The 12472-nt window shown below is 39.3% G+C and overlaps 1 protein-coding gene across 3 annotated transcripts in view; it reads right to left on the bottom strand.

Moving 5' to 3' along the window:
- cyfip2 (cytoplasmic FMR1 interacting protein 2) overlaps positions 1 to 12472 on the bottom strand; it is a 42146-nt gene that overhangs the window by 6359 nt on the left and 23315 nt on the right. For 2 of the 3 annotated variants that reach the window (XM_028459385.1, XM_028459387.1), the window contains exons 13-25: positions 10896 to 11035; positions 10490 to 10637; positions 7117 to 7270; positions 6880 to 7036; positions 6704 to 6800; positions 6547 to 6623; positions 6343 to 6451; positions 5427 to 5546; positions 4187 to 4386; positions 4017 to 4104; positions 3741 to 3884; positions 3530 to 3620; positions 146 to 276 (exon numbers count right to left, since the gene is read on the bottom strand). In XM_028459385.1, coding sequence (XP_028315186.1) covers positions 146 to 276; positions 3530 to 3620; positions 3741 to 3884; positions 4017 to 4104; positions 4187 to 4386; positions 5427 to 5546; positions 6343 to 6451; positions 6547 to 6623; positions 6704 to 6800; positions 6880 to 7036; positions 7117 to 7270; positions 10490 to 10637; positions 10896 to 11035 — 1656 coding nt within the window. Of the gene's footprint in view, positions 1 to 143; positions 277 to 3529; positions 3621 to 3740; positions 3885 to 4016; positions 4105 to 4186; positions 4387 to 5426; positions 5547 to 6342; positions 6452 to 6546; positions 6624 to 6703; positions 6801 to 6879; positions 7037 to 7116; positions 7271 to 10489; positions 10638 to 10895; positions 11036 to 12472 lie in introns of all 3 variants that reach the window. The other variant, XM_028459386.1, reaches the window with a different exon arrangement.

The following is a 12472-nucleotide window of genomic DNA, read 5'->3' as shown; positions in this document are numbered from 1 at the left end:
AGAATCACAGATTAAACAAGAACGCTCAGGCTCACACAGAGATATTACAATAAAGAACAATATTAGGAGGAAAAAAACAAAAATTGACCCCAAAAAAGATGAGTAATGACTAGAGAAGTGAAAACACTGTAACGTGATGACCTACCAGAGCTTGCTCGATGAGCAGGCAGAAGAGGATGGCGTTTCCAACCTCCCTCAAGCTCTGGAAAACATCTGTTTTCAACTCAGCGTACTCAATGATATCCTTGAGCTGATGATGGAAGAACTCCAAGATTCCTGGAAGGGCAAGAATAAAAAAACTGAAATATACCCACTTTTATTGTCATGTTTAAAAAGCTTTTTAAGCAAAGTTTATTGCTATGTTATATATAATACAACCCAATTATTCACATTGGTCGCATTTTGGTCTGGCCCTTGAATGTATCAGATATCTTGTAAACCTGAAGATATAATGTAAATCTGATTTGAATATTGTGATGTGTAGAGACTGGATGAGTGAATTTCACAGGCTTCCTTTTGTGAATGTGATCTGGTTGGTGGGTGGGTGAATTTTGTTATATTTAGTTTTTCTTTTGTAATTCTGTTGTTCTGTAATTTGAATGCATTTGTATTTTAACTGTGGGTCCCTGTACATAAATAAGCACTTGCGCTTCTTAGGACTCCCCTTTTTTACAAAACGGACTTCAATATAAACAAAATTGAATGATATAAACAGTCAGGTTTTGTAAATAAATAAATAAAAGACACATTTAAATCTATATTCTGCTATAATCTAAAAGTAGTGCAGATGAGACATCTTACACCTCACGTCATTAGTATTCCATCATTTATTAATGCCATAATGACTCAGGATGGTGTCAGCGGGTCTGCCCAGCTGTCATAAGCTTCATTTAACGGGAGCATCAGGCCTTCCAAGTAGAAGTCACAAAGATTATTAACCGCCGACCGTTAGATTACAGGCAGGATGCTAAGTAAAGAAGTACAGAACATCAGTAATCTCCAGATCACTGACATTTACAGTATGGCTCCTGACTCGTGCAAATCTGTACCCACGGCATGGGTCCAAAGACCTGATTACACCTGAATAATACACAAGAATATGCTTTAGAAATGACTGTGTTGTTACATGCTGTGTTGGTATTTGTTTAAAACACTAAATGCAATGTATTCCTTACAGTTTCCTGTGTCTTAAACTTTAGACAGTAGACGCACTTTGCTAATCTGACCATGGATGGATTTGCTTAGCAACGGTTTGGGAGACTTTTCTTAACTCACTCAGTGCTACTGACGAGATAACTCGTCATTTGCGTTTTTTCACGGGGATTACTAGAAACCAACCTGGCGGAGGTCCCTCATCAATATCTAAACTGCAGGTTTTGTAGTGACCAACTGTGCCCTGAAGATGACAGCAGTGCACCTTTAGATGAGAGATTAGCCACTGATGCTACCCACAAGGAAGAAGCAGGAACGAGGGATATTATGGCGCTACGGAGTTATATTGTGACATATCCAGCAGCTCACAGCTCCACATAATAACACAGAAAATGTGTGGACATGAGTAGATTACTGATAATGTTGTGATCGTGAGATAAAACCATCAACTAACCGGACCAAACGGGTCATCGCTACGTGTCGGGAGGAGGGGGAGGGGGGGTACAAAATACCCCCAGCCTGTGAGCCAGATAGCAAAATAATAGGTGACATGTAGGAGGTAGCAGCACACCTTTGGATGAGAAATCATCCATGCTCAGCAGAGCTCAGAGGGAGAGAGGAAAGGAGTTTATGAGACAGAAAATGGCGTTACGTACGGGAATTGACGTTCCCAGCAGCGCACACTCAACCAGAGCATGTATGGAACTCATGGATAGTGTGCGATGGTGAGATAAAACGATAAAAAAAATGGGGAACACAGTGACACTCTGCATGTCCGGAAGAAAGAGGAAGTTGCGTGTGTGCAGACTGACGGGAGAAAAAGTTGGAGGAACGCCAAAATACAGTAAGAAATCCGTTCAACTCTGACCCAGATAGCAAAATAATAATAATTTTGCCATCAAAAGCCTGTCTCAGTGTTTTTTTTTTTTTGTTTTATATAAGGAAACAATGTTCAAATGTTAAAGTTGTCACTAAAGCAAAAAAAAAATAGCTTTAAAGTCACTGACAGGGTTTTTTACAAACAGGCTTTTTTCTCAGCTTTTTGCTCTGAAACTGAAGATTTGTGTAAAACTTGCTCTATTCAACGGCTGATTACAAAAGAACGAAACGAGCCAGAAACAATTTTTTTTTTTTTTTGATGAAAGTAGAGGCTTCAATCTTTCAGATTTTAGCTAGTGATAGTACAAAATATTCTGTGGGTCTTTAAAAATCAGTCAAAATTCTCAAAAACGGCTGGCACTGAGGGGGGTAGAAAATCTGAAAATGGCTGGCACTGAATGAGTTCAAATAACTAATATATTAAAGCAGCAGGCATGGGAATAATTAATTAGCCTCATCTTCTCTGATCAGTGCATACAAAATCATCATTTATCGACAATTTTAAAATAGTATCATATAAAATAAGAGTGTGTGCAGAGCTGCGACACGTAGTCACAGCTGTGAATATATGGAATTAAATAATTGAGTTATCTCCCATTAGAAGTTTTATGTTTAACTACTTAGCACGAGATATTGATTAAAAAAAGCGCAGAGAAGTACTTTTATAATGTGACATGCTTTGGTCACACTAAAGAATGTTCATTTTGACGTCATTTTCGTTTTAGTCAGAATTCTACTTTTAGTCGACGAAATTCAAGATGATTTTGTTTGAAAATGTTATGGTATGAGCTAACATTTATAGTTTAATTTAATTGGTATGTCTTATTTACTTTTTTACTCATTCGACCTTGTTTGAATTGGATTTTTTGTTTTAAAATTTTGAATTTGATTTTGGTAGTCTTCAAAAAAAAAACAAAAAACAGAACAAGCACTCAGTTATCTAACTAATCAGCTGAAAGGGTTGAAGCAAAAACTTATACACACCTACCCTATCACAAAAACAAAACATGGCTCTCTAGATAATATCACAAAAAAATCATTAGGAAACTAACATTACTATTTTTACAATATACATTCAATATATATTAGTAGTTTATACATGCACATCAAACATATTTATGACATGTACATAATATTAATATTATACTATTTAATATTTACTACACACTTTTTGTCAATTACAAATGAAATACAAAATATAGTGTGACAATATTCAAATTAATAATATACTCTATCCCAATATGTACGTTTTATTATGTTTATTGAGTAAGTATTAATATATTTTATACCATTATATACATATTATTTATTATTGCAGTCCTAGGTTAAATTGTTGCTCTTCTTTCTTATACTTAATAATGATATATGACTTAAATTGGTTTTTTGTTGCTGCTGCTTTGTTTGTATTTAGTCTTGAACCAAATTTTTAGTTTTAAAATGACAACAAGTGAAAGCACATGCACACACAGGCCATTGTAGGTGGGGCCTATGGGCTCACCTGGGGAGCCGTACTCGTGGCGCGGAAGGCGGCAGATCTTGGGCATGACTTCTATCAGGGTTTTTACGTACTGCAGGATGGTGCCCTGCAGCTGCAAAGTGACAGAGAAGATGAATTAATCCCAGCGGGACGAGGGGTGCAGAGGGCAGAGGACGGAAAAGAGAATAGAGAGTCTGAGAATTGGTGGGTGTGGGGAAATGAAGACAAATACCAGGCTCTTGACAATCTTGAGCAGCTCCTCCATCACAACGGCGATGCCTTGGTAACCAAGGAGGCGGCAGATGGTCTTAAAGTGAGGCGGGCCAACAAAGTTCCTGTACGAGCTGTATATGTGCGAGTAGGCAATGTTCAGAGGCTGAGAACAAAAAGAGAAAGATTAATTTGCCATAGAAGTGAAAGTGTGTGTCTGCGTGTGTGAACCTGAAGGATGTGGGTGTCTGGATGACTGATTTATGTTTATACTGTGCCAACACCATTGGCTCCATACCTTGGACCCATACAGGTAATAAGGCTGCACATTGGCTGGCTTGTCTCTTTGAGGCTCTTGGGTGAATGGAATGGCAGTACGGACAAAGCTAAAACAAAAAAAAAAAACATATTCCACTAAATAGAATTGAAAACAAACATAAATGGTTAATTTGTAATCATGAAACGGACCGATTTGTGGAGCCATTGTAGCAGTAGTTAGGGAGGAAATCAAAGTTGAGCTCCCAGAAGACGTGGAGTGTGATTCGCCCGTAGGGAGCCGACACGTTGTGGTTGGCTTCACGGAACATGGCGTCAAAGCTGTCCAATGTCATGTGTTTACACAAGAGACGATGGGTTAGTCTGTTGATCTCCAGCAGCCACTCCAACTCCTGCCAGAGACCAGGAACAACAGTCGATTGAGATCAGGGCTGTGAAATCGAGTTTTCTATTTTGGAGATATAGAATACTACAATATCGCCTATAGTGATATGTTTTTATTTTCTAATACTTATTTTAGGATTCACTGCTTTCACTACTTCTCAGAACAGCATGAAAAGCACAGTTCGATGGATCACTGAGTGCATCCTAACCCAGAACTTCCCTTAAACAAGCCACACTACAGAACTCACTCACACGTGCTGTCCCTTATAGTAGAAAAAGCCAAAAGTGACACATATTGTGCAGCTGTTTGTTAATAAATGTCCCAGTCCCATTTTTTTTTTCTCGTTTAGTGTATTTTGTTGTCACTATGTATTTTCGGTGTTCTTTTGTGTATTTTTCAGTAATTTTGAATGTCTTTCTGAGTAATTCTGTGTATTTTTTGGTATGCATGTTGTTATTGGATCTTTGTCATCCAATTGTGTAATTTCTCTCCTTTTGTGTCTTTTGTTGTCCTTTGGTTAATTTTTGTTCTTTTATGTATTTCTGTTGTCCCATTGTGCATTTTTGTCTCTTTTAGTTGTTCTTTTGTGTATTTCTACATTTATATGTCAATTTTAGTGTAATTTTGTTGTACCTTTGTACATTTTTTCCTCTTTTTGTGTATTTTGTTGTCTTATTAAGTATTTGTGTTGTTATTTTGTGTACACCTCTGTTAATTTGTGTTTTTGTAGTCATTTTGTGTATTTTTTGCTGTCCGTTTGTGTCATTTAGTTGCCCACGTTTGTGATACATGCACAAGTTATTTTATTATTTACTTAAAGCATTGTGATGTTATTTTAGCCAATGTGACATTTTGCATCAGCAATTTTAACCCTGAATTGTCTTCCTGATAAGACTTTTAAAAATTTAAATTGTCGAGATTTAGATCATATATCACCATTTTAAGAAAAAATATTGAAATAATATTTTTGCTTCATATCGGCCGCTCTAATTGAGATACATCTGTAACACAGGGCAATAACTTCCATTAACTGCTGAGTGACCCTACCACTATGGAGGTGAGGTCCTCGCTTTCAAAGCGACTGATGGCGTGATCCAGAGACTTGTACATTGCTGCGGAGATCCTCTGGGTGATCAGGCGGTTCAGATCGATGGAGCGCCCGAGCAACTGCAGCCAACCACAGGAAAACAATGCAGTGAACATATTCAAACGTATCTTAAAGCTCGGGTGACCAGAGTTTGATTTCCAAAAAAGAGGAGACTTGGGCCTCAAAAGTACTTAAAGTACTCATCGTTTTCTTCAATCTACCTTGTAACGGCAAAATAGATTAATAAGTTATTGTCCATAAAGTTTAAAAATTAAATCATCTCTTATAACAAAAACATAAAAACAATCTGAAATCAGTGGTGACTCAAGTCAATACCTTTATTATGCATTATAACAATCTGTCTTTGAAAAATGGCATATAAACCTTCTTAAAATCTCTCAATCATTGAAACAATGAGAAACATATCCTTCTAGAAATTAAAACTATAAGAAACAGAAAACCCCAAGGTTTACAGAACATTAAATAACTTCCTTAACTTCCTATATGATATGTTCCTCTGAGCCTCCATGGAAATTTTATAATCCAGGAGGGTTCTTTTTTTTATTAAATCCACCGGTGTCTGAAGATTTTGTCAAAACAAAGCAGTATAATTAATGATTCCATCACATGAGAGTAAGAGTGCTGTAATTATATAAGATTGGCTGTAAAAAGCAATTCCTTAGCTTTCAGAAACTGGTGCAATTTTTCAGTGAGAGCAAATATTAGCGGAGTTACGGTCTTTTAAATTAATGTGTTCCCCGAGATGCATTCAGGGTCCCTGGGAAAATCGGTCTGGACAAGAAAGAAGACATGTCCGGGTAAATTTTGAACTTATGGTCACCTTATTAAAGCTCATGATAGGAATCTATCCTATACCTGAACGTGTCTTTGTTTCAGCAGTGTCTCGTAGCGGTTTGAGGGTGGGTACGGGATGATCACACCATAGTTTTTACACTCTGCTCTGAAGCGCTTATCCAGGAGGACACTGTGTGGAAAACGACAAAGTGTTGAGCTGAAGGTGTGAGAAAACATTTTTAAAAATACCATAAGTTGACAAAAGGTGGAAATCCCAGTCTCTACCTTCCAGCCATTGCTTTGTAATAGGCAAATATCTGGTCTGCTAGCTTGTAGACAAACTGATCAAAGCAGAGGTTTACCTGAGGACAAGAAAAGCTAAATGAAGCTACTTTACTGAAGAGAAAAAGAAGACTGATCTGAGTGATCCTTTAAATCTTACCTCAGCCTCAATCTCATCATAAAGGAACTGCTTCTTGAACTTAGTGAGGGCATAGTAGCCACTGTCGTTATATAAATCTAGAGGATACAGCACATACCTGAGGAAAGAAGAAGTGCAGTTACACCCTTGAGCTCTAAAAAACAAACTCAACCAAGACGTGTTCCTACTGGTCTTACTCCATCATGGAAGGCTCCTTGGTCTCCAGGATGTGATCGGTGAGAATCCAGGGCATGGACATCTCAATGGGGAACTGAATTCTACGACCCATGGTCAGCTCCAGGAAGAACTCTCTGAACCACAGCTGGGACAGGTCACAGCACTGCTGCAGGGCCTCTGCAAAACCCACGGTACAAACGGAGGTATTACATCAACTTCAGACGATCAAAAACAGACCAATAAGATCAAGAGCTCACCACTGAAATTCAGCAGGTGAGTAAAGAAGAAAGAATGCTTGTGGAAGTCCTCTATGGCCACCACTATGGGTCCATCCAGGCTGCTGCGGAGAGTCTTCTTGGACCCACTTTTATCTGCAATCAGCGACTCCAGCATGGTGCGCACCATGTACAGCTGAGGAGGAAGGTCGAAGATAAACAGGAGCAGAGAAGTCAATATATTCAAAGATTTAGAAAATGCAACACAAGATATGTTACATAAAATAATAATTAATATTTTCAAATAAGAACAGAACTAATTTCAAAATAAAACAAAACAGAATGAAAATGAATTACACATATAAACACTCGTGGTTAAATGAAGGTAAAAATGATACAAAGCTCACAAACCAATGATGTATTTTTTTGTGAAAGCTTTGTTTCTCATTCCAGAACGAACAGGATTTCTCAAAGTAATCTGCAGCCACTTATCACCCTCTGATCTGTGTTAGATGTAACACGTCCTCCCATCTATTCCACCTCCACACTTTTAGTCCTGGAGTCTACATTTTGTAAATCAGGGATATTTTTTTCCGAGCAGTATCTGCTCCAGATGATTCTGCTGTGTATCTCAACTCCAGGTTAATGAGTCTTTTACTAAATATTTCCCAGGTAAGACACTATAGTTAAGAAAACTGACTGACTAAAGTAAGTAAGTAAGTGAATTTTATTTATAAAGCGCTTTTCACAGATAAAAAATCACAAAGTGCTGTACAAAACGTAGGTGGATTAAAACAGCAGGAGCAACATCATAAAATGGAAAGTTAGAAATCCATTAACCAAAAGCTTTTCTGAAAAGCAAAGTCTTCAAATGCGTTTTAAAAGAGTCCACACAGTCGAGTTCACGGAGGGACAGGTGAAAGTAATCCCAGAGTCTGGGGGCTACAGCCTGGAACGCCAGGTCTCCCCAGGTTTTAAAATGAGTTCCCTTTCAGTCGATTCACTCAGTACAACACATAGTATGGGATATCACATACTACTACTACTGAAGACTAGAGCTGGGCGATATATCGAATATACTCGATATATCGCAGCTTGTAGTCTGTGCGGTGTTGAAAATGACCATACCGTTAAACTCGCGGACTTTTTTTTTTTTTTTGTTTTGATTTTTTTTTTTTTTTTTTTTTTAAATATCTTAGTGGCATTATGCACAAAAGGTGCACTTAAATTTAGTGTTGTTTTGAAATGTCATCTTAATGACAACATGCACAAAAGGGCACTATTTGTTTTAAAATATTGTAGTGGCATTATGTACAAAAAGTGCACTTTAATTTTGTGTTTTGAAATGCCATGTGAGTTGCATCCTGCACTAATGTCTTGTTTTGAAATGTCTCTGTGACAATTTTGCACAGAACGTGCACTTTCTGTTGACAATTTTATGTTTGAGCCACTCACTGTTTAATAAATACAGTTATGTCAACTTTGACTTAGTTGTGATATCCCCTTTTTTGCATGAAAGTTTAAAATTGGCATATATTAATGCAGTATGATCAAGAATGTTTTAATGTAGACATATAGAATCATCATACTGGTGTGATTTTGTGCATCAAAGTGTTAATTCAAGGGTAATGCAAAATATCGAGATATATATCGTGTATCGTGACATGGCCTAAAAATATCGCGGTATTTATAAAAGGCCATATCGCCCAGCCCTACTGAAGACATCTCTAATCACGCCTTTGGAGGCAGATGATCTGTGATGACGTATGTAAGGCTCCACCTGCATGCTGCTAACAAGCTGCTGCTAGTTAGCTCTGTCTCTGCTTTGGCTACTGCCTACTTGGAGTTAGTTTAACTGCCCCTCTTGGTGTTAGCAACTGCTGCCCGCGGAGTGCTAATTCTGAGTCTTTAAGCTTCCGTGTTTCGGGATGAGCACGAAAGCTAAAGAGAAGAAGAAGTCTTCTGTTCGCTAATGTCCTCAGGGGTGTGGCTTCTCTTTGCACGACAAGGACCAGCACGAAGCATGTCCCGTCTTCCTGGAGATAGTCCACGCCAGGAGAGCGTTGACTGAGCCCAAGTACTGTGCGTTTTGTCGCCAGCTCCGGCATTTAACCCTGGATAAGCGGGTTACCTTTGTGGAAAAAGTGCTGGTCGTGCTGTACCCTCTCATCTCCGAGTCAAGGGACCCGGCTTGGTCTGAGGGTGAGGAGCCTTTGGTTGAAGTTCCCGCTGGTAGTTGGGCTCATGGGATTTAACTGTAGTGCTGGATGCTCTCTGTGGTTCCCCATTTGAGCCTATTGAGTTACTGGATATTACATTTATCTCAGATAAGACTGCACTACTCCTCGCTCTGACCTCCGCGTAGCAAGTGGGCGACCTTCATGCCTGATCTGTGCTTCCCTTCAGCCCATAGCTGCATGGCTTTTGAGCTAATGAGCTTTTGCCCTCTTTCTTTTGCGTCTGAGGAGCAAGGGAGGTTACATTCCCTGTGTCCTGTACGTGCTCCCCATGAATACATAGACCACACTCAGAGTGTGTGTTTGTGTAACCAGCTGTTTGTCTGTTTTGCTAATCCAGCCAAGGGTAAAGCCCTGTCCAAACAGCGGCTTTCTCACTGGATTGTGGAGGCTATCTCCATGGCCTACAACAGCAGGGGTCTTCAGTTACCTCATGGTGTGAGAGCACATTCAAACAAGGGCACGTCTACATCATGGGCTTTGTTTAAAGGGGTATCTTTAGGTGACATCTGTTGTCACACTTTTGTTAAGTTTTACCTTCTAGATGTAACGGCCCCTTCGGTGGCCCATTCGGTTCTTTCTACTGGGCCTAGCATGCACTAGAAGTGTTGTAGGTTTGATTCTGGTTCATAGCTGCTCTGCGGGGTGTGAATACACGTCCCATACTAAAGGCGTTGTGCTGAGTGAGTCGACTGAAAGGGAACAAAATGTTATGACTATAACTTCTGTTCCCTGAAGGAGAGGAGTGAGGTACAACACTTTTTGTGTGAAGAGCGGCTACTGAACTGAGGGATGACTGTGATGACAGCCATATTTATTACGCAGGCGGAGCCTCACATACGTCATCACAGATCATCTGCCTTAAAAGGCGTGTTTAGAGGTGTCTTCAGTCGGCAACACAGGGGCGTGATATCCTATACTATATGTGTTGTACCTTGTTCCTCTCCTTCAGGGAACAGAAGTTATAGTCATAACAAATTGTTTCGGGGATCTTTAGGAGACCCTGGCCTGAAGATCGAAGGGTGCGCCCTAAAGTGTAGGGGCAAAACAATTCAGCGATATACTTTTTAAACTCGAAGCAAAATTTGACCGGAAGCCAATGAAGACTTGATAGAAACATGGAAGACTTTTATCGATGAGCTGATGAAAGCAACATGTCTTTTTCCTGTGTTTCCTACCTGTGTGCTGGAGGGTCCCACTGCCCGACGAGGCACCTTGATGTCAAAACCGCCTTTCGGGTCCTTTTCTCCTCGAAGACAGGGATCGTTGGGAGGTTCTCGCGCCCCTTCCCAGTCGCACACAGTTTTTCTGATAGCCTGGAGAACACTATGAATGAAGTTAAATAAAGGGAGATATTAGAGAAGGAACCACAGACATTCTATCAGATGGATAATTGTTGTTTCAGTACTTAATAATGATAAGAAATACTGTACAATGCAGATGTTTTAAATGTATCATGTCTGGATAATGTCAGCTTGTTTTACATACTACGTATATGATCAATCAACTATTCAAATTTGGCCGACTATAAAACAAGAAAGCATCTATATTTTTTTTGGTGGGTAAGATCATTTCCTTCGGTACCTAATAAGGACGTTCTTCTTCTTCCGCACAGCCTGGCGGAGAGGCTCCCTGAGGGTCATCTGGGCAAAGTCCTGCAGAGCAGCATAGATGGTGTTCCTGATGGCTTGGTTGAACACAGACTCCATTCGGCCCATCAGCACCTACACAGGACATCAGGCATTTACATAGAGTGAATAAATGTGCTCAGTGACCAATGTTTTATTTGTAGCTAACTGTACTCTGCATTTAATCCCCACAATAAATGCAATTGTTGTAATTATTATTGATTCACTACTTTGGCAGCATTAGTACATAATGATGGAGCTGAATGGAGCCTGACTGAATGAACCCTCACAGCAAGCAGCTGGTGCTGCCGTTTTAACCTCACCAGACATAGGCAATTGGTGGCCCTTGGTCAATTTTGTGAGGCCCCCAAAACAAAGCTGTAATTCATAAAGTTGGAAGTGATATGAAGAGCAACATAATACACAAAACTCCAGAAACACATAAGACGACAGCGGCAGAGAGTTCCACAGTCTTGGTGCCACTGCCTGAAATGCCCACGTGTTTTATAGTTAGTGTGTGGGACGAACAGTGAATTCTGGCCTGCTGACATCAGAGCAAGAGAGGAAGAATATGGTTGCAGCAGATCAGAGATATACTGTGGAGTCAATTTAATTACAATAAACAATGAAAAAACTGAAACTTTGATTATAGCTCCAGACAGGAAAATCCCAGAAATCAAAAAACACATAAGCTTTTAGGGTTTTCAGTTAAAACATCTGTTAGAAATGTTTGTGTCCTCTTTCATAGTTCAACGTCTTTCGAGCATCACTCTAAACAGTTTAGAAACTGTTTTTATCACCTCAGGAACATCTAAAGACTAGTGGTGTCCAAAGCAGAACTTGAGATGATTATCCATGCTTTTATCTCTTCACGGTTGAACTACTGCAACAGTCTTTTTATTTGTTTAAACAAGTCAGCTTTGGATCATCTCCAGACAGTGCAAAGTGCCGCAGCCAGACTTTTAACTAGCACAAATAGAAGATCACACATTACTCTAGTCTTAGCTTGTCTTCATTGTTTTAACTTTTAGGGCCCTACATGGTCAAGCTCCACAGTGCATCTCTGACCTGCTGCAACCACATTCTTCCTCTCGTGCTCTGTTGTCAGCAGCCCAGAATTCACTGTTGGTCCCACGTACTAACTGTAAAACACGTGGGGATCGTACATTTCAGGCAGTGGCACTAAGACTGGGGATCCCTCTGCCGCTGACTCTAAGCTGCACTAACTCCATTGACTCCTTTAAAATGCAGCTAAATATACTTTTATACAGTCAAGCTTTTAATTAACCTGATTTATTAACTTGGTGTCTACATTGTATTTTATTTTTCTTTATTTTGAAGGACTGTCTTGTATTGTTTCGGATTCAAAATTCTGATTTTTTTTTAAATAATTTTTTTATTGATTTTATTCAATTGTAGAATACTGTAGATATTATGTTGAAGGTAAAAATGTATGCAACCAATTGGTTAATAATAAATAGGTCAGTTTTTCCTCATACCTACTGTTGCTGACTATTGTTCTCTGAGTAACAT

The sequence above is a fragment of the Gouania willdenowi genome, chromosome 10 (assembly GCF_900634775.1).
Source record: "Gouania willdenowi chromosome 10, fGouWil2.1, whole genome shotgun sequence".
Classification (NCBI taxonomy): Eukaryota; Metazoa; Chordata; class Actinopteri; order Blenniiformes; family Gobiesocidae; genus Gouania; species Gouania willdenowi.
Note: the sequence above shows the minus strand (reverse complement) of the source record. Positions and strands in the feature narration are given on the sequence as shown.